General features: G+C 40.4%; 1 protein-coding gene across 1 annotated transcript in view; it reads right to left on the minus strand.

The window, feature by feature from the left end:
* The window catches only part of KIZ (kizuna centrosomal protein), a 158,996-nt gene that overhangs the window by 40,214 nt on the left and 92,222 nt on the right, over positions 1-26,560 (minus strand). The window contains exons 9-11 of the mRNA XM_088477334.1: positions 21,998-22,133; positions 18,760-18,825; positions 2,986-3,081 (exon numbers count right to left, since the gene is read on the minus strand). Of these exons, the coding sequence (XP_088333460.1) occupies positions 2,986-3,081; positions 18,760-18,825; positions 21,998-22,133 (298 nt within the window). The remainder of the gene's footprint in view (positions 1-2,985; positions 3,082-18,759; positions 18,826-21,997; positions 22,134-26,560) is intronic.

A 26,560-nucleotide genomic window follows, 5' to 3' on the forward strand; every position in this document is an offset into this window, starting at 1 on the left:
GGAATAAGCCTTCCCGCATTCTAAAGATTGCACAAGGCTTCCCTATGAGATACACCCTCATCAGCGACATGTGAGACAACTACCAGGTCAAAAATGGACAATACCCAGGGCCGGCACTACCATTAGGCAGTTTTAGGCTGGTTTGGACAATGCTGTCTACATAGACCATGATACCCCCCCTCCTATACAATTCTGATTCAACATCCATATCTTTTTGGGTAAATTCATGATTTTACCAAATATTTTGATGACTAATTATGGTGAAGTGATTTGGATTTATAAGCATGTTGACTGCAATGAAAATTAAACAATTACGTTAGGTGGGGGAGATTTATTTCAATGTAAGTGTAGAGAGAGGGTGGATAATGGCTTTTAATGTAAGTGTATGGTGAAGTGAGTGACTTTCTATGCAATGTGGTTGTGGGCATGAGTTATTAATAGCCATTCCCCTTTTATTCTGGTCATACCCACTGTGTGGAATGGAAATCCCCTGTAGAAATCATACGTTTGCCCCTGGGGGTGGGGGGCATCACTATAATAAAATACAGCTGGGGAGGCACTATAACTAGAATACAGACAAGGAGGGCAGTATAAGTAGAGTACATATATTGGGATTACTTTAATTGAGAACATAAATTAGGAAGAACACACACTACACGGAGATTACAGACAAGGGGAGGCACTCTAAAGAGAATACAAACACTATAAGGAGGAGAGTACTGTCAAGGGGGCAATTATATGTTAATTGGGTACGACAACAAAAAAAAGAACATAAGCAAGAGCCCTAAATAAAATTGAAACAATAATAAAATTATTGGGGGTATTACTATTTCGGGTAGGAGGGGCGGTAGGCTGAAGCTTTGCTAGGGTGCCGAGAAACCTTGCACCGGCCCCGACAGTGCCACATATTCAACAATAAATATTTTATGATATTCTTCTTCCATTTGTTAACATAACATTTTTTCAAAACACAGAGCAGAACCCCAAGTGGAACGTATATTCCACCTGCAATGCTAACATGCACACCCCCTGATTTATACACGGATTATACAACACACCAGACAACTGTGTTCAACTTTCATCCCTACATCACTTAAAACTTTAACATGAAATTGAGGAGACACAATCTAATTTTATGATCACATGAACGGGATAGATAAAGAAAAGTGGACACAAGTAATAACCATGAAATCAAGGACAAGCAGATCAGACAAATGGTACAGAGGAAGCTTTATATCTGTCCCAATTTGCTGGCTATAACAAAAACGCAGTAAGTGGATTATTTGAGAAGATCTGTCCATTAATCCTACACAAAGCCATCACCATTACACAGATACTGTTTATTTTTAACAACTTTAGACAAAATAACTTTGCTCAAATGAGACATAAATAAAAGGACAAGTTTTTTTTCCGATGTGTTGCTGTAGCATTATTATATTTTAAAAGAAGAAGGATTGTAGAGAAGTCTTTAACATACATGAAAGGATTGTTCCTGCTGTTTTGCTTGGCCTGCATATAAATCTGAGCTTGTATCAATGACCTTTCACTTCAAAGCTACCAAATTAAGTCATTAGTGTCACACTGTTCCTTGGTGCCAAGTTTTCACAGGTGTATACAAAAGGCATTTCTCTGTGACAAATAGATTTTATTCACATTTATTAAAATATATTACTGTACTATCTCCATTACACAACACATGGCAGGACATTTCTCTGTAATTTAGTCTGAGATAGGTAGAAACATCTCATTATTGTATTAGGAGGTAAATGGGCAGAATACAATTTTATAAAGGCGTTTTACGAACCACTTTTAATTGCTTCTTGTTATCTTCTATTTATGTAACAACAAGATCAGTAGAGCAGCACAACAATGGGTTACATGCGGCACCACATGGGGCGGGATCACTTACTTACTCTTGGATCTTAATTGACCAAAACCCTGGTAATGAAAGCCTCAAAGCAGCTAGGATGGACCCCTACTCCCTTCCAGGGTCTTGTTGGATAGTATACTTAGAGGGGACCACCTTCTTTCTATAGTAACTCAGCACTACATCAGCCCAGGTGCTAGCTAACCTGCTTATAGGACAAGAGGCTGTAGCACACAAAATCATGTTAATGGGACCACGCTATTTAGTAGGGACTGGTAATAAATGTGTGTGTTTAGAGGGGTAGGATATTTTGGTTTTACCAGCTATATTGTCCAGGCTTATTGCATGGACAATACAGTAATATATACGCTACCTGGTCTGTCGTGATATATAGGGGTGTACATTCAATCAGACATGGGACTTACCGTGCAGCTGTACCTCCCGGCTTTAACGTCAGGAGCTATTCAACTACTTGCCAATATCCACGCATCATAAAACCGCAGCTAACGTGTGTTTACTCAAAGATCAAAGATGCCCGGAGCTATGGAATTACCCCGCGCGGTAAGCCCCAGAGGGTGCACGTAATGCAGATTTTTACTCGCAGCTTCTTAGGCTGCAAGGAAAAATTTATTATATATATATATATATATATATATATATATATATACACACACACATACACTGTACATACACACATTCTACTCAAACGCATTATTGATAATACATAGCTTTAGAACAAAAATGAGAAAGTATTAATGAAAAAGGCACAAAAACCACAAATGCTAAGTGAATAGACCTGTACTAAAACCTCGAATATGAACAGAGGTCATGGATACTTCTTTACCAAAATGGTAAGCAGCTACTGTTTGGAAAATCCCAGGGACGGCTTATTGTCTGACTAGCAATAACAGAGGAAACAAAGGTAGAAAAAATAAGAATATAAAAGGAGATTACTTGGTAAAATAGATCCCATTCATTGCCATGAGGTTTTGGAAGGATTATAAGATGTTATGAATGCAGATGCCACAGACTATACACAGGTTCAGCATTTCTTTATTCTTGCTGTATTGCTGACCAACGTAAAATACTTTACTGTCTTTTCCTATGTAATTACCTACCAGGAAATTCAATATCCGATACATCGCTCAGTTCTTCATTGCCATCTTTTTCTGTATGGACAGTGTCTCTACCTTGCAGCACAACACTGGAGTTTCCTGTAAGTTACACAAACAAAAGGACGTTGAAGTTACAGAAAACATTAATATGTAACAGCGATAAACCCTTCATCTGGTATTTGTCACAGAAGAAAGGGATTATTTACACTTCTCCCAAGAGGAAAACAGAAGAAATCTATGATAGTACCTCTCTTTCCATCACCTAACGCCATCCCCATTGACCTCTATGGGGAAGGAGAGGCTTCTCTGTGCAAATTAACTATGTACATGTACAAGCCCCTCCATCCCTTCACCGACAACGTTATGCCGCCTAAGAGAAGACGACCACCCTAGCTGGTAACCAGGCTCTTTGCCGCATATTCATTTGCAATGGTGCGCAACAATACATAATGCTTGATACCGGAAGGTTTTGTTAAATAGATGCCTAAATCGCAACAACAAACTAATTTAAAATGTATAAGTAAAAATAAATGTCTGTACATTCTACATTATGTATTACCACTGTTACTATATTACTGTATGGTGATATTTTGATGAATTCCGCTTTTCACTCTTATGCCCATGTATGTTCCCTATATATTTGCTCTGTGGGGGTTTTTTTTATGTCAAACATTAAAAAAAAAAAAACCTGTAAAAACATTCTACAGCAGGAATTAAGCCTATAAATTCTGTTTGAGTTCACTCTGTAGGGCTCAATGCAGATAAAATAGAGAATTTATAATTAGAACATTAAAGTATCCAGTGTCCCATCACACACGGATTTCATCATCCCATACAATATGATCAATGAGAGTAATGTGCAGGAAATAGCTACTGTACACATGTTTCCAGTGAGAGCTGGTTAATCACAGAACGCCTCATTTTTATCTGTAGTGTGTCCACGTTAAGTGGTCTAGTAAACTCACTTTGTAATACTGCAGGCTCTTATTCTGGAGAAATACCTTAGAAAGTTAATTAAATACAGGAACAACAACAATGCAGCCGGATAACGTTTATGGATAATAAAGCCAAACTCTGTCAGTCTCTCTCTCTAAAGGTGCCTATCCACCAGAAGACAGGCTAAAGACTGCATGATTACCACATTGTAATTGTGCAGTTGTTTGTCAGTCTATGATGTGCCTACACTGAACGAGCAGCCGTTCATTGTAGGCACATTCAATCTTCTGCAAACATGCTGAACCTGACGTTATCGTCAGGTTGACCAACATGTTTGCACGATGATAGATGACCAATTTTTTAAAGAAATCTGCATACGATTTTCAACCGATTATCGAACGATACAGATATTATCGTTCAATCGCTCATTTTAATCGTCTAGTGGATAGGCACTTTAACACACACATTATCTATCTATCTGTTAAAAGTAAACAGTGAGGGGGCGCTCATTTATTCCACAACACATGTACTAAGACGCACTAAAAGCAAAGATGTGTGGACTCGTACCAAACATCTATTTATGTGGGCTGGTTGCCACATGGCATTAATATATACGACCAGGCAATCTCCTACTTTCATCCAAGAAGTTACTGGGACCACATCTCACGCCACTGACCGCCTCAGAAAGCCACAGCTCGCCGGGACCACGAGTATGGATGGGAATCACAGGAGAGCCAGACCGTCTAGAAACAGCGTTACCAGGCCATGTGCTAACGTGTTTCGTCACCAGACTTCATCAGAAGGCTGGCCTTGGTGAAGCCGAGATGTAGTAATGACCGCACTAGTGACCAATCATCTTACTAGGGGCGGGCACAACTGAATCCATATGCTAAGCGGCACATCGTTATCACAACAATGGCGATTTTTACAATTATATAACCGCATGGATAACAAACTATTTTACCCACATCAAATGGAAATACTTTCAATAAATATATATAAAAAAAACATATACAAAAACATGTCTATAATTAGCTTGAATTTACATTTATACAACACAATTAAAACATGTGCAATACTATACTACATATTAAAATTCTACCGATTCTCATCATAAAAATATGACCACTTAATATACACTGGATGCTCCTATCCTATACACAATTATCTACATAATATGCGGCAACTCTCACTTTTAGTGCACTATAAATGGAGTTCTCTCGTAACCCTCATTTATCCCATTTGCAGCTAAAGTGAGGATCCAATAGGTTCCTCTTTTTAATAATAACTTCTCCCTATCCCCTCCTTTACTATTTTGTGGGACTTTCTCTATACCTTGGAATTGAAGACCTGCTGGATTACATATATATATATATATATATATATATATATATATATATTCCAAAAGAAGGGGCACTCACCATGTTCCCCATTCCAAAAAACCAATTTAATAGCCAACGATTAGGACACTCTCCAATATCCGCATCCAGACAATCATATCGCAGTGGTATCTTGGTACAGGCATTTACGGCAATAACAACTTTCAAATAACCATACTTGTCAATTCCATCGACGTTTTCAGTTCCATAGCTATCCATTATTAAAAAATTACATATCCATCTAGTTGATACACCAGCCAAGAACAAAGTGAATACAAGCACCACTCACCTGGAACACGCCTATATCCCAACCTGATCAAACAACAAGTTTCAGCGTGCGTACCAGACCTCCTGATTAGTTCCGCCTCCCACTGATTACATCAGCAGACCTGCTTCCAATATTGCTGTACATTGTCAAAGAGACAAGGTGCTTGCGTAACACCAAAGGAGCACAAGATATCCGGCCACCATCTAACCATAGTTCAGTAGCGTTCCCGCTAGGCTGTTTTAGCGGGGTGCGGCGCTCCCTGCCCTCCTTCTGGAGGGCACAAAGCACCCTGCCCTCCAGAAGGAGGGCAAAAAGCGCCCTACCCCCACAGCCTGCGGGTGCCGTCTTCACCCGCGGGACGCAGTGTCCCGCGGGTGGAGAAATGTGCGGTGACCCGGTCACCGCTGGAGAAGAGACGCCGGGCGCATGCGCCCGGCATCTATTCTCACTGTCTGCAGCGCTTGGGGGCTGCCCGGCGTGTCCGTAAGTGCCGGGCACGCCCCCAAGGATGACGAAAAGGGGACGCATCTAATAGACACGCCCCCTTTTCATGGCCACACCCCTTTTGCGGACGCGCGCGCACACAAAGTTGCCCTCTCTAGCTCCGGCGTCCTGCCTGCTGCCGGAGCTTGAGTGAACACTTGTTTAGAATGGATAATCCGAGATGTGAAGTGTTTTACTCGCGATCATAAGTGCCAAGACATAAGCAAATATTCCAGTACACATGTAACAATAAAAGCATGATTCCTTCCTAAGGGGACCAAAAACACATAGCCAACAGTGTAAACACACTGCTCAAAAAGAGTAAGTAGAAACTACACACAAAAAAATATGAAAACAATAAAAAAAAATAAAAAAAAATGTAAAAAAGAAATAATAAGTCCATGAATAATCTACAAAAAACATTTGAAATTGTTGCATTCATCTAACCCCCTAGAGGAAATAGTGTCCAACATGAAGATCCATCGTGATTCTTTTTGTAGTGGACCAAACACACGTATCCAGCAGTGAAAAACCACTGTTCAAAGAAAGCACAAACTACACAGAAAAATATGAAAACAACCAAAAAAAATAAATAAAAATTATTAAAAAGAAAAAATAAATCCATGAATAATCTACAAAAAACATATGAAATTGTTGTATTCATTTAACCCCCTGGTGGATATAGTGTCCAACTTGAAGATCCAACGTGATTCTTTTTGTAGTAAAATTTTGTCACGGTCACAACTCCTATCCGATTTAGGCAAATGGTCTATTTCAATACATTTAAGCATAGACATTTGATGTTTCTCATGCAGAAAGTGTCGGACTACTGGTTTATCATTCTGGCCACTGCTGATGGCCTGTCTTATTGAGGACCTATGATTTGCCATCCGATCCCTGAATGGTCTGGAAGTCTTTCCCATGTACATCAACCCACAAGGGCACATCAAAATATAGATGGTAAAGCTCGATGTACACGTGAGCTATGGTTATTTTGGTGCCCGTATGGGGGTGTGCAAATAAATTTACCAGATAGCATACGGTTACATGTTGTGCATCCAGTGCAACGAAAAAAAACACACAACGTTCTTATGCCAGTACCAGTTTTTGTTGTTTGAAATTTCAATGTGGGTCTCATTATTAACTGTTGCAGATTGGGGCCTCTCCTACAAGAGATAAGGGGTTGCTTTTGCCCAAACTAGCGTCCGAGGATATAATTTGCCAGTTGTTCCGTAAAGTTTTTGAAAAATGCTTGGCTTTAGTGTCACATTGTGTAGTGCCCACCATCCTACTGTCCTTGATTCTCTTCGGTGAACATGGTTGTTGAGAAATGTGTCTAGCCCTCAATAAACACCTTTTAATCACTCTTGAGGAATAACCTCTCTCTTTAAATCTCCTCGACATCTCCAGCAACTGTGTCTCCGCTAAGGCATTGTCAGTATTGTTAGGTAACAACCGGAGAAATTGGGATATAGGCAAAACATGCTTTAGTGCCCTGGGGTGGTGACTAGTGGCATATAAAAGTGTGCACCTATCTGAATGTTTTTTATTGTCACGTGTCCTAAGCGGAATCAACACTGAGTAGCAATAGAGCCAAGGATTATGCAAAGATGATGGTTGGGGTACACCTTGCGGAGAGATAACTGATGCAGCATCTGGGCTGTATAGCAGTCTTGAGGACTGGTAGCAGATGCAGCCTCTGGGCCGTGTAGCAGCCTTGAGGGCTGGTAGCAGATGCAGCCTCTGGGCTGTGTAGCAATCTTGAGGACTGGTAGAAGATACAGTCCACTGGGCTGTGTAGCAGCCTTGAGGGCAGGTGGAAGATGCAGCCACTGGGCTGTGTAGCAGCCTTGAGGGCAGGTAGCTGATGCAGCCTTTGGGCAGTATAGCAGCCTTGGAGGCTGGTGGAAGATGCAGCCACTGGGCTGTGTAGCAGCCTTGAGGGCTGGAAGCAGATACAGTCTCTGGGCTGTGTAGCAGATGATGCAGAATTGCGTTGGCGAAGACGCAGAAGTGCGATATAGGTCCAGGGCTTAGAAGGAGTAGGAAGAGAAAGCAGGAGACAGGGAGGAGCGGTGTGAGGAGATTTGTTTCAAGCACAGGTGTCACAGGCTAACACAAACTCGCGAACATCCCGACCCATGGATTGCCACCATACTGAACGAGACAGTAACTCGGTTGTTTTAGCGAAACCCGGATGCCCAGTTGCTTTGTAAGAGTGAAAGTCGAACAGAACCGCCCTTTGGAATCTCCCCAGGACAAATAACACCCCTAGTGGCTTCTCAGCTGGAGCTTCAGATTGACAGGTACCGATGAGATCTGCAAGATTCTTGGTTATGGCAAAATGGATGTTGGAAGCAGGAACGATGGTCTCATCCAGGACAGTGAGAAGTTGAACAAGTTGGAAGCTACGAGATAATGCATCTGCTTTTAGGTTCTAGGTGCCGGGTCGGAACGAAATAACGAAATTGAAGTGGGTGAAGAACAATGCTCACCGAGCCCGTCTGGCATTCAACCTCTTGGCTATCTCGATATATGACAAGTTCTAATGGTCAGTGAGCACCGTGATGACATGATCTGCTCCCTCCAGCCAGTGCCTCCAATCCTCAAATGCCCACTTGATGGCCAGGAGCTCACGGTTCTCAATATCATAATTCTTCTCGGCTGAGGCAAATTTCCGGGAGAAGAAAACGCAGGGATGCAATTTATCATCCTCAGGATCCTTCTGGGTCCAGATAGCACCCACGCCGATCTCTGAGGTATGCACCTTCACAATAAATGGAAGACCTGGATTGGGATGACGGAGAACCGGAGTGGAAGTAAAGGCGGACTTCAGGGAGTTGAAATCTTGAAGGGCTTTGACTGGCCAGTTTGCTCCTTTCTTAGTAAGCTCTACGATCAGAGCGACAATGGATGAGAAGGACTTTATAAATCTCCTGTAGTAATTGGCAAAGCCAAGGAAGCGTTGTATAGCTTGCAAATTGGTTGGTTGAACCCAGTCCAAAATGGCCTGGACTTTGCCTGGATCCATAGAGAACCCTCAGGACGAGATGATATATCCAAGAAATGATACCTCAAAGTTACACTTCTCCAGTTTCACGTATAAATTGTTCTCCAGGAGTTTTAGTAGCATCTGCCTCACGTGCTGACGGTGTTGTTCCAGGGAATCAAAGTAAATCAGGATATCATCAAGATAGGCGACCACAAAAACTCCCAGATATTCTCTTAATAAGTCATTGATGAAATCCTGGAAGACGGCTGGGGCGTTGGACAGGCCGAACGGCATCACCAGGTATTCATAATGGCCAGAATGGGTATTAAAGACCATCTTCCATTCATCACCTTTCCTGATACGAACAAGATTATACGCTCCTATGAGATCAATCTTGGTGAAGATGGAAGCTCCCCGAAGTTGGTCGAACAAGACAGAAATAAGAGGCAGTGGGGTAGGAATTCTTCACGGTAATGTTGTTCAACCCCCAAAAATCTATGCACAATCGGAGAGAGCCATCCTTCTTCTGCCCAAAAAAGAAGCCCGCTCCGACCAAAGATTTAGAGGGCGAAATGAGGCCCTTTTCCAAAGCATCCTGAATGTACTCCTGCATCGCTTTGTAAGGAAAAGACAATGCGTACAACCTGCCTTTGGGAAGCCTTGCTCCAGGAAGCAAGTCAATAGCACAATCATAGGAGCGGTGCGGTGGTAGAGTATCCGCCTTTTTCTTGGAAAAAACTTCTGCCAGGTTTTGATAGGGAACCGGAACCTTTGAGGCCAAATCGGACTGGACGGCAGAAGCCAGACGAACAGGAAGAGCGATGCAGAGAGAAGAACAGAAATCTCCCCATTGGAGAATCTCTCCAGTACGCCAATGGATAACAGGGTTGTGCTTCCTGAGCCATGGTAGGCCTAAAACCAGTGGCACTAGTGGGCAGTGGAGCAAGAGGAACGTTATTTCCTCTGAATGCAAGGCTCTTACAGACAATCGAATGAGAGGTGTTTGGGAGAAAACAGCAATCCTGGCAGAGACAGGGACTTGAAGGTACTCCACCTGAATCATTGTGGGGATAAGGACTGAATTAGAGGGAGAGACAGATGCAAGGCCTAGATCAGTGGTGGCGAACCCTGACACTCCAGCTGCTGTGGGACTACATATCGCAGCATGCCCTGCCACAGTTTTAGCATTCCCTAATAGCAAAACTCTGGCAGTGCATGCTGGGATATGTAGTCCCACCGCAGCTGGAGTGCCAGGGTTCGCCACCACTGGCCTAGTTTAACTCTTCCAATACACCTAGAACTTGCCTTTTCCCGATTTGACTGGACAAATAGAGGCTGAATGTCCTTTTCCTCCATAATATAGGCAGAGACCTTGGGAACGTCTTCTCCGTTTCTCTTCAGCAGAGAGACGGTAACCCCCAACTGCATGGGTCAGGAGGAGTTACCCACACTGGTAACTGAGGAAGCCCCTTTTCCAACCTTCGTTCACAAAGTCGGCGGTCTATATGGATTGCTAGATGCATGAGGTCATCCAATGTCTCCTGCACTGAGTGCTGCACGAGAATGTGTTTAAGCTGATCCGAAAAGATGACGCTTGAGTGCGACTTGTGCCGCCGAGATGACACAAGTGGCAGGGATACTGGAGACAGGCAGGCTGAGGTTCAGGACACTTGACCAACACGATGCAAACACCATAACCGGAAACAGGTGGAACGCTATCACCAGCATCCGAGTAACGCATCAGCAGGGCAGAAAAAGGAGGAAGCACCAATCCCGTTCCAGCAGGGATGACGTAACGCCTAAAGGGAGGACTTCATGAGCTGACAGCGTGGCGCCTGTCTCCCATCAACCGGCCTGAGAGAACCGCCATCCAACAGGACTCGGCTGCAGCTTGTGACATCTATATAGCGTTGTACCTAGGGTACCTCCATTTAGGAACACAGTCACGTCTAAGAATTATATCTGTTCATGTTCAGACTGCACATTCCCTGTAAACCTTATAGGGCTGTCTAATTGGTTTAGGTCATTCAACATCATCATAAATGTTATTCCACAACAAGAACACATCACCTATAAATCTGTAAAAGTGCAGAATGCTGGGACCGTATTTGGGGTAACTATGAGTAACCTCATATTTCGTCATGTACAAATTGATGTAAGCCGGAGCCAAATTCAACACCATAGTGGTCCCAGCATTCTGCACATAGTAGGAGCTGCCATACTGAAAATGGTTGTTGACCAATACTGTAGAGCTCAATTCACAAACATAGTCGATTGGTGGACATATTGAAACAGAGCGTCTCTTACCGCTTCTACACCCTCTTTGTGCGGTATACCAGTGTAAACCCAAGAGTACACCAGATGGAAGTGATTTTATGTTTTTCAACTTCATAAAAAATCAGGGGTCTCTTTTATATGCTCTCACCAACGGCTGTAATAAGAAATCCACATACTGTGCTATGGGTTGCAGACCCGAATTTCTTGCAGACACTATTGGTCGGCCAGGCGGCCGTTCCAAAGACTTATGAATCTTTGGGATGCTTTAGAAAATGGGGCACACTGGGTGATCCACTATCAACAACCTAGCCAAAGATTCATCAAGCCACCTATGTGTTGTTCCCATAGCCAGTACAACATCAACTTTGCTTTTAATCTCATACATCGTATTATAGTCCAACTTGGTATAAGTATCAGTGCAGCTTAGTTGTTGCAAAATGTCAGCACTGTAATAAGTGTAATCTAAAACCACCACAGCCCCGCCTTTATCGGCAACCCCTATCACAAGGTTTTCATTTGTGCATAGTTGATGTGTATTCAAGTTATGATACACCCGATGGTTATGTGTCAAAGTTTGTAATCTTGTTCAAACATTCTCAAAAAATAATATACAATATATTAGTAGGCAGCACTCCACGAAAAAAAAAAAACACAGAGTCAGCGTTGACAGCAATGTTTCAGATGCTTTTCTACATCTTTCATCAAGGCATGATATATATATATATATATATATATATATATATATATATAATCGAAAATTGATAGAAAGAAAGAGGAAATGTCCACTGTGATGCACTAAGCATGAAAAGATATATAAAACATAACTTTTATTAATACATATAATAATATGGGACTAGAAAGCGAATGTATGTTATAAAAAAAAAAAAAAATATATATATATATATATATATATATATATATATATATATAATTAAAATTACAATTGCGTACGCTTCTGGTGCAACTAGAACTTTCTCATATATATATATATATATATATATATATATATATATATATATAGTTACCCCAAACCGGGCGGCACGCAGACTTTTTCAATCGACACATCAAAACATTTTATTGAGGTCCCATGTTTTGAAGTGGCGATTGAAAAAGTCTACAGAGGGCCGCTCGGTTTGGGGTAACTATATGGAGTGTATTTACACTTGGGGAAGGCACCTTAGCAAGGTACATGGACTATCATTCATAGAGTGCCGGGTGTAATAAATTATATATATATATATATATATATATATATATATATATATATATATATATATTTTTATTTATTTTTTTCTACTCCATTTAAGATTGTGCTTCAGATTTAGGCTTCTACCTTGCCCCCGAAATTTGTAAGGACAAATCGGTTTTAGTTTCCAAAAGGTTATTTTAAAGAGGACCAGTCAAATTTAAGATTAAGTTTATTTATTTATTTTTTTACACATGGTCTTGTTTCTCAATGCTTTCTCTACATATGAAAAAAAACCACATGCCCAAGCATTGTATGTATACACATTTGGTTTGTCAGTCTGGAAAAACCTCAAAAAGTGCATGGTTGAATCATATTGGAGAAATGGTTGCGTCACTTTGGGGCATACCTGCCTATACCACCACCAACACCCTTCCCAGAAAATACCCCAAATTATTGTGTGCAACACACACCTTATGCAATCAGGACAAGTAGTATTGCTGTCATGGCAGTCCACTAGAATCTGGACTGTATAACCTAAATCTAGAGATTAGGGAGTTATGTATATGTAAATCTGGATACATGGACTCTTGCTTTTCAGAATAGAAATGTCATCTCCTTTCAGGCGCAGTCCATCCGTTTATCACATGCACTGATTAAATGTAGTCATTTTCTTTCATAATGAATTTACCGGTAAAGATATACTACACCATTATCTTTAAAAAGTTGATGCCATTTGATGGCTTTTTTGGGCTCTAAGTTACTTTTGCACAGGAAGTATTCTTCACATGTTTATCTTTTCCATGGATTCAAGCTTGGCTCAGGGTGACTTTATCCTGCGTCCCACCTTTCCTGTCACATCAGTGCAGAGGAGCTGAACATAGAAGCCGCCCCGGAAACAGCATAATTCAATCTCCACAGCACAGCAAATATTCGTCATTTGCATATAACGCGTAAACATATTTCATGCCATTTCCCAGACAGAGAGACCATGGGGGGTATTCTGTTCGTTTTAAGACATTTATAGAGCACAAGGCACTATTTAAAAACATACTTTATCTTAAACATTACAGGTCCACTTTAAAACGGCAGCTGGCACAAAAGGGCTGGCACAGCATAATACTGGACATGCTTTGCCAAGTATAAATACGCAGTTATTTCAGACATACTGCTTAGCTTAGTAATACACAGGCTTTGATATTTAAAACTCAGTACTTGGTTTACTTGCTCTTTAGCAACAAATGCAATCTACAGGAAAAAAAAACAACAGTTAACTCTTAAAGTGCCGAGCACGAGGTGGATACTGCACAAAAAGTGGTTTACAAATGTAACCAATTGCTCATCTTTCACTCAAACATGTGACTATAGCAGCAAGTTAGCTTCCATCATGATAGGATATGATGTCACCTACCACATGACCAGTGAATAACACCCATGATACAGTCAGGAAGCATAATGCCACCCGTGCTTGTAAGACAGAGAAAACCATCTATGTGAGCCATTTGGCCCCAGTCATTCTTGGAGGCATGGCTATATTTGTTTAAGTTCGTGTCATTAGACACATGAAATCATAGATCTCTTCACGTACACCACTTAATCCCTGGACTGCATATACCCATGTAGGCACAATATAAATAAAGGTCAATAAATAACATACAGATGCACAGTGTAGTCGTCATCTGCTGACCAAATAATATAGCTGTTGAAAATCAAGACCGCTCTCTAACCCAATGTACCATCACACATGTTATGTAAATCTGTAAGTTCCAAGAAAACTAAAAGTGAGCCTGTGTATAACCACAGAAAAGCTTCAACAAAAATCAGTCTCCAGACACACAATCCAAGTAGAAATCGGTATAACCTGCTCCAAATTCAAGAGAAGTGAATCTATTTGTGGGACCTTTTTTTCCTCTTCTTGACATGTCCTGTGGACAATTGCATAATATTCAAGCTACATTAACGATTTATACTTGGCTTATTTACCGATCTTGGTAGACCCGACGTGCAGCACCAGTTAGTGGAAAGGATGCTAACAGAAAACGTGGTGGAAGTCACACTACATAGTTAGGGCTAAAATATGTTTCTGATGATACATTTTATCTTAATTTCTCCTGAACTATTTCCCATTAGTCTCCAAAGTGAACAATATGATTTTTTTTAATATATATTTTTATTTATTGAAGCAAAACACCACAAACAAATCCATCATGTATACATTGAAGATCAGTATTTCAACATTCATCATATATAATAATGAACAGTATTTCAAACAGTTTCATCACAGCACATATCCCAAAAAAATATTAGCATTACAAAATAGAAATGAAGTCTGGCACTCATCCACTGGGCAACGCAATGGGAGGATCCCCCAATAGAACCTGCGCCTCATACCACTGAGTCAGGCGCACACTATGGCAGATCTGGGATTGTGTAGAGACTGGCAGGTAGCTATGAGACTTTCCCATGTATCAAAAAATGAAGAGACTTTCCTCTCCATATGAAACAATGGGCCTGATTCAGACCCACTCGCAAGCGGCTGTCCGCTCGCAAGTGGGTCGATGTTGTGCACTGCGCATGCGCACGATGGCGGGAGCTCCGTCGTGCGCATGCGCCAGACGCGACGAGCGAACGACTTTCCTTCGCTCGTTGTGTCTGATCAAAGGGGGCGTGCTGTCGATGTTGATTGACAGCACGCCCCCTTTGGTGGGCGTGCCAGGGGCGTGCCTCCCTGACAGGGGCGTTCCCAAGGGAACGCCTACCGTCAGAAGCCGGCCCACTGACATCACTAGTGATGTCAGTGGGAGTGATTTTGGCTCTGATAGAGCCAAAATCACTCCGGGCCTTGCGGTTGAAAAACTCAACCGCAGGCTCCGACTCGCAGTGGCGATGGTCGCGATGGTCAAGACCATCGCGGTCATCAAACTGCACGCTCGTATAGGCTGTGGGTGGTGACCCACAGCTATACGAGCATCCAGGAGGACGCTCCATAATTATGGAGGGCGGCCCTCATTCAGAGCGTGCGCTCTGCTCAGAGCGTACGGCTCTGAATGAGGGCCAATGTTTCCACCCAGTCCATTCGGAAGATAAAATTCAACTTTTCTTTATATAATTGAAAATTGATTGGGGTCGGGTATTCTTGTAGAATGGCTTTTTTTGCCACTGCACTTATTGCCAGTAATAATTTCCTGCTACCCGCAGTAAGTCTCTGTGGGAATATACCCAGGACAGCCCATTCAGGGGTGAAAGGTACATAATTGACCAAATGAGTCTTGGCATCCCATTTACTCGCCTCCAAAAACCCTGAGCAACTGGACATTCCCAAAGGCAGTGATAGAGATCCGCCTCCTCTCCCGCACATCTAGGGCAAGTATGAGAATCAGATATACCCATTCTATATCGCCTGTGAGGGGACAGATAGGTCCTATGGTACACATTTAAAAAAAGCTTGTTATATGTACTAGCAGTTAATAATGATCGTGATCTCAATAACCCACGTATTAAATCATTAATAGAAAGAGTGGGGAATTGTGTCAGCCACCGACGCATACCATGGCTAACCAAATTGTGGTCTAATTCTTCACTAAGGAATTTATAATAGATAGATATGGCCTTACGAGTAGGTGTTGATCTAGAAAACCAGTTGTCCAGCGGGTTTTGCCAATCAGCTGTTGAACATGTCCGCACAACAGAGGCTATATAATGCTGTGCCTGGAAGTAAGCTAAAGGATAAGCACGCAGAGTCTCATATTGTTCTGTTGCCTCATGGAACGTCAGGGGCCGGCCCAACCCCAAGTTCAGCAGATGACCTATATTGTGGACACCCCCCACCCTCCAGATCGTGAAAGGATAAGCTGCCTCTCCCTCTTGAAAGTCCAGGTTGCCCAACAATGGGAGGTGAACTCATTTATAGGCATTGAGGCAAAGCTTATGACGCAGTATGAGCCAGAGGCATCTAGTAGTCATCAATAATGGGTTATCACGAACTTCTGGAGGAACTTCCTGATCATGAATATGTAGAAAATATTTTAAAGCCATTGTAGGGAGGAATTGTGATTCGAGGGATGTGTTGGCGTAAACCTCCTGATTATTTAGCCAGTCAACCAGAAACCTCATCAGGGAGGAATGATTGTAAACAAGAATGTTAGGAAAGTATATTCCACCATTAGATTTAGGTTGACATAGTTTTCGGAGACTAATTAGGGCACTACCATCCTGCCATAAGAATGACCGGAAGAGTTCGTTGATTAATTGAATATCTTTTGTGGTAAGCAGGATGGGCAATGTTTGCAACATATATAGAAGACGGGGAAAAGTCATCATTTTAATCAGAGCCGCTCTACCCAAATATGAGAGGGTCAAATGTTTCCAACCCCTTAGCTCCTCAGTGATAATTTGTGATACATTTATATCGTACAATTGAGCAGGGTTTCTAGGCAAGAGAATACCCAAGTATTTTAAATGTGAGGAGGTCCAAGAGAAGGAAAAAGACGAGCCCCAATGAGGAGTAGAAATAGTGGGATGAAGAAACATCGCTCGCGATTTATCTTCGTTGATTCTTAAACCAGAGATGCCGCCAAACTGCTCAAACTTCTGCATAATCAATGGTAATGTATGCTGGGGGTCAGATATATATATATATATATAAAAGGATGTCGTCCGCATATACTGTTAATTTAACACTACGCGTTCCAACCCGGATTCCCCGGAAGTCAGACCACTGCTGCAAAATAGAACAATATGATTTTTAAAACCTCTGGAGGTCTGTTCAAGAATGTGTGAAGTTTCGAAATCAGTGTATTTAATCTATAAGGGCTACTATCTTGGTCCATTAAAGGTTATCACCAGCTGCAATCAATCTGCTCTTCTCAAGACCAAAACGGATCAATACTTTAGTATATAACGGCACATAAAAACCATCGCCCAATGCTTCACTTAACCCCCATGCAAGGGTGATATAAGCTAACATTAGCAAATAAACATTAAACTGCGTGGTACAGGCAGGAACCTAAAACAGTGCTGACCAGGTGGCCAAATCCCTGAAATGTTTTTATGTTTATCACTGTACGTTTCGATAGAACAAATCTTGAAAGCATTCTGTTTTGAGAAAATGCTTTCTGCGGTGAAAGATATGCATTGCTAGCCATTAATTAAAATCTTAATAAGTGAGAGATTTTGCAAGTATGAGTCAGTTTTATTAAAAAAAGAAAGAAAAAGAAGCTAATTGACAATATTGTGCTCTTGCTGAGGCTCGCTGGGGCACCCTGCTGCGCTTTGCTCTAACTTCAAAAACACAGCAAGGGAAAGAGAGACTAGAGCTGGAATAGGGAATGAGGGTTATATTTCCACTAATCATTATTTAAAAATCAAGTCAAAAGGAGTCGGATAAAATGACTGCCTATGAAATGTGCCACATATATAGCCTCTTAAAACCATGAAAATGCAGTATATTAGCACAGATCATGCATGTGTCATGATCATTAATGGCAAGGTGGTTTAAGGGCAAATAATATGTTTGCAGGAGGCGTGGGTGGGATCACTATTTAGCTTGCTAACCGTGTACTTTTTTTATTTGCTCCATAGTAAAAATAATGACTACATCTAATTAATACAATACTTGTTTGCTTGGAAAACACAACCTTATTATTATTAATGACAAATGATCCCTGCATTAGTTCTGAAAGAGGAATACGTCCTTGTCAGCAGTCGCTACTCTGCTCATTTTTGAAATTCCCAAAGACGTTTGGCTACTGTTGACATGGTCCTCTTTTATATTCACTGTCTGCTATGACAGAATGGAAATCATCAAACGAAAAAGCTAGAAACTATCAAAAATTGATTTGCCGAATATACACCACCATCTAGATGTGTTCCTTAAAGTCATTTCTGAAGTATGGCTTTCCTTATAGCATATTTCTATAGTTCATCACTGATCGTTAGCCAGGCACAAAAGATAAGTAGCAATAAGTAGCAAATTAGAACCATCTGCAGATCGTAGGGCAATTACTTAACCAAGCTTACAGATATTAATCATTTAAATGAAGAAAATCCAAAGTAAAGTGAAAGCACAAAGGTCAGAAGAAAGTCACACTGTGACAATGGAATTCGCATTACATCGTCACCGTCACTCCCTGCTCGTTAATGAGCAATCACCTTTGTTTACTTTGCATAAATTGTGTTTAGTAAATATCTGCTCATTTGCTTAAATGCTCCTGTATGCATTGTGCCGATTTCTTTCATCCCACATCTCGACTTTTACCTGGAACACCTTTCTTCTCTCCAAACTTTCTGATGGTGCTGTCATCTTCACACGAGTCTGTGTCATCTGTGTGTTGAGACAGAAAATAATGAAACATTTCAAAGGCCTGATGACCAATCTGGCTTAGTTCCAGTTAAACCCCGTTCTTTGAGTATTTTTTTCTCTCCCTTATACTGTTGTTATCTAGCGTTTATTGATCTTGCCTTCTACTTTCTGGTTCTCAAAAGAAAAGCCTACTGTGAACTTTTTATCAAATAGGTTTCTTCTCGGCCTCCTTCCTCTGCCATAAAAATGATTGAGCCAACCAGGCTACTAAAATTATTTATGCTTTAACTAGATGAAATTAAAAAAACAAAAAAACACAAAAAGAAAAATAGTCTATAAATACCAACGGTGTCGCTGAATAGCAGGACATCTACAAAAAAATCCCCAATAAACTTAATTAGCTGGAATCAAAGTTGCTTTTTCCACTGTGAATAAAACATGCACTCAAAAGACCTAAATCAATGTGCCTAGCTTAATCATATAAAGGGTTTTTCATCATAATTGCTGAGCTCTTTAGATTTTGATGAGATGGATACTGAGGAAGGTAACCCAGCGAGTGTATATTACCCAGTCATTATCACAGACTAAACTTTGATTATTAAAATGGATTCTTGGGGTATATGGCTAACGTAATTGCTTTGTCTATGTTCTACCTTGACATAATTAAAACAAATCATGTGGTGTTCATCACGATCGTTATTTTGCAGCATTCAGAAAAAAAAACCTCCATGATATTTAATTTGGTTGATGTTATATTTTTATGCAGCATTTGCAATTTTCTTTCACAGGGAAAATGTTGTAAAGTACATAAGAGGTTAATTAGTTTTTCAATCTAAGCGCTCACTAAAGAAAAATGTATATAGTAATTCTCTCCATTATTTTGAATATATATAAAGTACAAGTTTCCATGTAGGTTTTGTGCTTTTTAGATTTCAAACTACGTAACTCTACACACAGTATATTACTCTGTTCAATATGTTAACCTCTTACAGGTACACTACCCCATAGCCAAAACTGGGGCTCCTACATGGAGACATTTTTCCTAAGCCTCAAGCAGGTCAAGAATACAGAACTAGAAAATCAATTAAGCTAACCAATAGTGGTGAGAGGGTGTGAGCATGAGGACCAATCACAAGCTGCGATCTCTTAATTGCAGCTTCTGAATGATCCCTCCCTTTACCCTGTTCCCTTTCCACCAACCCCTGGTTTTCAGACAAGGGTAACATGGGCAGGTGCCCCTTCGTAATGTTTTTTCTTTACTTTTTTTACAGGGTGGTTGTGCAGGTTTAAGTCAGAGGCTCAAATGTAATAGGCTCTGATTTGCTGGTCCAGGCTCGATTCCAGTCGTATAGCCGCTACATTTAAAGCAGCAATTAGTTTTAAGGGCAAAAATAGTAATCAAAGCCTATTACATTTAGTCCAGCTGGTTTTTCCCTTTGATGACCACACCAATTTTAATGTCTTGGAGGTGTGTCGGATTCACTGGCATTAGCTTTTATATGGAGTCTATTCAAGCAAATTTTGCATTGCCTATTCTTGGGATCATTTTCTAGCACACTGAAATAAATACAGAATATTGTTACTTTCTGGGCTTTAAATAGTTCAAATGTGCAACCCCCTTCCCCCTTAAAAAAGAGAAGAACACTTTACTATAACTGATCCCAAAACTATTTTTATGCAATCAGTAAACTCCAGGAATTTACCCTAAAAAAAATAACCAGCTAGATTTCCTAAATATAAGAATATACAAAAGAATGTACTTTGGTGCAGATATAGGGGAACACAAACAAATATATACATGTAAGTTTTAGAAGCAAAGAAGAAGTGTACACAAATCCTTAGGATAAAAGGAGGGGATAAAGCTGGAAAGGACATAAATTGGGATTAAAGTTCATTTTTGGTGGACCGTGTGCATTCTGGGTGTTATTAATGCATTTTCGCAAGAGTGCGTGACATGGGGAATAGGTATCAGCATTTTGGGAGTATAGGAAATATTTTTCATCTTTTACATTAAATGCTATACATATTACCAATGGATGCCCAGGATCTAAATGAAGAGTGTACTACGCACAGTTGGAACAGAGGCTGGTACTAACCCCAAAACCAGTACCACCTTCCTGTGTTAATACAGTTTTAAATTATATCAAAGCATGAGAGCCCAAAGCCCAACACTGGGGAGAAAAAAGCCATTTCAACCCCAAACTATGCCCTGCCCCACCCATTATGTGTCCTTTTTCTAGCTGCCAGCCTCCGTTTTGGCTACAAGTTTATAGGGCTGTTTGCAGGTATGCAAGAAACTGGTCCATAACTGGCCAACTTGTAGAAGAATTATAAGCCCTCTTGGTGGATTCATTATATGCTAATACAGGTCGAATCTCCCATATCCAAATGTTCCGAAATACGGAATTATTTTGGCATGACTGAGATAAAGAAACCTTTGATTATTGATGGTTCAATGTACACAAACTTTGTCTAAGGCACAAATTATTAAAAATATTGTATAAAATTACCTGCAAGCTATGTGTATAAGGTGTATATAACACATAAATGCATTGTGTGTGTATATTAGGGTACCATTCCCAAGATATTTCATTATGATATGCAAATATTCCAAAATACGGAATATTCCGTTATCCAAAATATCCCTGGTCCCAAGCATTTTGGATATGGGAGACTCAACCTGTATACTGTTTGTAATAGACACAAAGGGTCCTTTTTATATATTACACCACTGTGTACTTTTTAGAGTAGAAAACCTCTCTAACAGAATGTATCTAACAGCAAAATATTGTAACAAAGTTATATTGCAAAACATATTTTCTCTGTATGGTGCTATTGATATTGCTAAATAAAGGATAATATTTATAATTAATATTACAGGGATCATTTTTTTTTCAGTTGTGAATGACAGATTTAAACTAGGCAGTTGTCTTCAATGTGTGCAGGACTTAAAACACACACACACACACACACACACACACGAACCTAGCACTCCAAAGACATGTAAGCAAAAGTATTTTTATTTATTACATCATAGGCAGAAGCAGACCAATCTGCCATATAAATATGCACAATGGCCTTTCTGGTGATCACAAGTCACATTTATCAAGAGCAGCACAACAAATTTTCTTACATTTCCTATAGGGGTGTTTAGGTAAAAAAAAAAATATATGTCTTTAGAATCAAAACTTACATTGCTTTGTGTTTTTAAGGTCTTCATGTATTGTACGTCTGCAGTGTTCATCAATAGTTTGGTTCTTCTTTGGAAAAACGCAGTTCTGTGCTGCTGTGCTGAAATCTTTCTCATCTCTTCCAGTGTGGGGGTTACGCTAAAGAGACAAGAAAAGGAACGACTAAAAAATGCTCAACTGACACACGGTCATACAAAGAAAATGTGACTTGTTTTGTAGACTTGAATATCCCTGTTTTTTTATATTTTTGCAAGTTATCATGCAAGTGTAAAAAAAAAAAAGTAAATATTTTTATAAACAAATGCAAGAAAGTACATTTATTTGAGCAGTCACATCACATCTTAGAAAATCCTAATGTACAAACTAAATAAATTGATTACGGATATCTGTATTGTTATTGGATGTTCCCGCTACCTAGTCCAGCAAGACTATGCTGGCCATTGTGCCTAATAATGATGATATTGTATGGCGTCATGCACTTTTGTCATCCCCAGGTGTTTAAGAGCATGGCCCGTTTGGGAAGTGTGTTTGGGACTTTTCTTCTTATTCAGTTTTAAAAGGGAGAGCGGACAAGATAGGTATGGTTTCAGCTGTCTTGCCGGTCACATTCAACTCATTTTTGGGTGGGTTTTCTGACGTGTAACAGCTAGATAATGTATCTAGCTTTTTGTATTATTTAAAAAAATAAAATAAAAATCGGGATGGCGAAAAAGTGCCAAAGTCACTTCTTGATAAATTCCCCCAAGTGTGCTTCAGCTTTCCATATTCAATCCAAGTGGAATCCACACTTCAATTAGAGAGGCCAATCAGTGCGCAAAAAAGAGATGCTGTACCCATAGCAACCAGTCATATGATTGCCTTAATGTTCTTGTACCACTTAAAGCAGCAATGGAGAAAGATGGTAAGGACTGGGGCTAAGTTTATATCAGCTTTGGTTTGTCTACTAAATTTGACTAATGAGGCTGCATTGTTGTGTGAGAAGCAAGTGACCATCTTTTTAAGGATTGTGACACAATACAGAACTCCCCAATAGTAACTACTAGATGCACAATCACTAATTATCAAGAATAAAAAAGTTAAATAGTTTGCTTTAAGCAGATTGACAATTAGTCAATGTCACAATGACAAATCATATGTTCAACAGTAAAGGGGGTATCCACTTAACGATTTAACCAAGCGATTGCATGATAATGACGTTGTTATCGTGCAATCGCTTGCAAATCGCGCATGTATCGGACATGTTTTGGCCGGAAGCGACCAGCGATGCGCGTGCTTGCTGGTCGCTTTCGACATCGCTCGTACTTGCTGGTCAACCTGACGATCTCGTCAGGTTCAGCATGTACGGGGATGAGGGATGTGCCGGGACTGAACGAGTGAACGTTCAGTCTAGGCACATCACTAGATATACAAACGAGAGCACGACAGCAATGTCGTAATCGTGCTCTCATTAGTATATCTAGAAGTGGATACCCGCCTTTAGTCTGAGCCAGTGGTGTAAAGAAGAGACAGAGTGCTGGTAGGACTCCTATAACCACTCTGTATTTGTAGGGAATAGAGTCAAATAGCATCTACTTTCAGAGTTATAACTGGTTTGGAAAGTAATATAGGGGATTAGTTCAGCAATGTATGCAGCCAGTCCATTCTGAGGTTTCAGTGTTGTGACTACCTTGGAATCCCAACCATGATATTGATCACCAACTAAAACAAGTATATTATAAGCAGCTGTTTCTCGAGATTGTGCAAATCTGGCGAGAATGTGTTAGAGAATAGTGGCATGTGATTGGATGGTGGCTTGGCCAACCAATCAGGTGTCATCAGTTACACAAGGAAGAATAAAATTACTGCAAACCCAAAATTACTATAATGCTAGCCTACATATGACTTTGTTATGGCAAGACAATCATGTTGTAAAACCAAAGTTTTCTGTGTAAACAGGTCATAATGGACCGAGAGCGACGCCAAAAGAAATTGCCATACAGGCATTAGGGCAACAAGGGTGGGGAGTAGATGTTGGTTTATGTATGGAGTAGATGTTGGTATGTATGGAAATAGGGTGGCATAGTGGGTGGAAATGGGGGAAGGCAGCAATGTCTGTGCAGCTTCAATCATCACTACATTGTAAGCTCATGCAAACACCATTTTTGGAGATCAGCATTGTATGTGACACAAGCTGCATTTTGGCCTCATGCACTATTTTGCTTTTTTGTGGAAACATAATTGTTTGCGCAAGGTACAGATAATACATTTGGGTTCTGCTAGTCACAAGTGGAGACCGAAAATGTAACATGAAAGTAATACCCAGCTAACTAACACAAAGACCATATGTGGTTTGGATTAAATGTGTAATGGTGCGCTTTGAAAAAAATAAAAAATTATATAAACCTGAAAAAATAAATGGATAGGGGTTAAATCGTGACTCATCTTTAGTACTTAAATGAAGGTCATAACAGATCAAAAATAAAACTGCAAATTATTATCATTAAGCAAGAATAAAAAAAAAAACACATTAAACAAATCTAGAGTGTTTTATTCTGGGTATGATCGGAATCTCATACTCATGATAATTAAGCTAACTGCCTTACACACGCCTAGTAAGAGAAGCATCTGCTAGAATAGAATGAAATATACCTGCTTACTTCTAGACATTTCATTACTGCCAAGGTGCTTTCAGAATACACCAAAACAAGGTTAATTTGATTTGCGTTTTCCAAGGCTATTGCCTTTGTTAGTGCAATTCTCTAGCACTATTACAAATTGGCGAACACTTTAATAAGCTACTCGATGACAATGTCAAACTAAGAAATACAAATGAAAGTGAAACCATGGAATAGTACAACAGAAGGATTTATTCAGAAATAGATTAATAGTTCTCAAGTCCACTCAACAATCCTGCTATAGAGAAATCTGTAAGGCAGACACATTCCTGTATTTGGGCTTGTACTTCTCTCTGCAATTGATAAAAATACATATGCCTGAATTTGTATTCTGACCCTATGCCTTGCTATGACTCGGTCAAGGTTATGAAATTGTCACTTCTAAAAAATTTAATTACAAATAGTCACATTTTTGTTATGTAAATTATACACATTTTGAACAGTAACAATAACATAAGAGAGTGTGGTTTCTTTTTCTTTTTTTTCATAATCTTTGTCAAATCAAACGGTATAAGCATTTCTATGTTGAGAGCCGTATCCTACTGCATTCATTGTGGCCATTAATGCAACGAAGACCGGAGCACCAGTTTTACATGGGATGTAGTCAGCAAGCCGACGGTCTAAATACAGACCACCGGCTTCCCAACACTCTAATCCCGGCGTGGTACTAATGACAGGTGTCGAAAACTTCAAGCCTGTCATTAACCATACGCCGGAAGACCAATGCCCGGCATACCGAATACCGAACGAAGGTAAGCCGGACGCGGACAGCCTTGGGGTGGGGGGGCGGTGGAGCATTAGGTTTTAGGGATCACGGGGGGACTTATAGTTAGGCACCCCCGGGGGGAGGTTAGGGTTAAGCACCCCACCGAGAGACTTAGGTTTAGGCTTAGGACTGCGGGGAAGGGGGGTTTAGGGTTAGGCACTTGGGAGGGAGGTTAGGGTTAGGCAGCCCTAAGGAAGGGTTAGGGGGTAGAATTAGGTCAGCGATAGTTACCTTAGGACAATCGGGATTTTCACCCTTGCCAGGCTGCCGCTGTCGGGATTTGAACCGCCGGCCATGCTACACCCTTTTACATTATGGGATGTAGGTCAGTATCCCACACAGAGAAAATCAAATATAGACGTAATGGAGTTAAATGATTTCTTCATCTTACAGTAGTACTGCCTGAAGTAGCATTATACTCCGTGTTCTGCATAACTGTGTACAGCACATTACATTAGGGTGTGCACCACTGGAAAAACATTTCTAGCTCTGCTTTTGGGGGTGTCTAAAACCAGTCAGGGTGCGAGTCTTGCAGTACCTTAAAGTTAATCAGCCGCAAACCCCCCCCCCCCCCGGTCTTCAGGAAGTACAAAATAACATAAAAAATGTGAAGGCTTAAGTATGTATAAATAATTCTATACATTTTTTCTATTATTTTAAACAGATATATATATATATATATATATATATATATATACACACACACACGCACATATACACACACATACATATATACATACACACACATATGTACTAGGAATGGAATGGGCACTCACCAGTCGATAAGAAGATGTTTTTAATAACTCACAAGTCACATAATCATAGTCGACGTTTCGGTCATATTCAGACCTTTGTCAGGACAGGAAATCCACCACAAAGCTACCACAAGATAGACCCATATACACACATACATATACACACACATGTATGTATATATAAAATATTTACTATATAGATTTAATATGTTTAGTATATGTGTTAAAATATGTATGTATTTTATAATCATACCACCCTCCTAAAAATGTATTTCATTATTTATTAATTATTTTTACTTCTATATTCTCCCCCCACACCTTTCCCCTGCAGGCTGCAGCAGTTTACTTACAGAAGTCACTGACAATGAGAGTTTGGCACAGCGCAAACTA

The sequence above is a fragment of the Taudactylus pleione genome, unplaced genomic scaffold (assembly GCF_031769625.1).
Source record: "Taudactylus pleione unplaced genomic scaffold, aTauple2 ptg000201l, whole genome shotgun sequence".
Taxonomy (NCBI): Eukaryota; Metazoa; Chordata; class Amphibia; order Anura; family Myobatrachidae; genus Taudactylus; species Taudactylus pleione.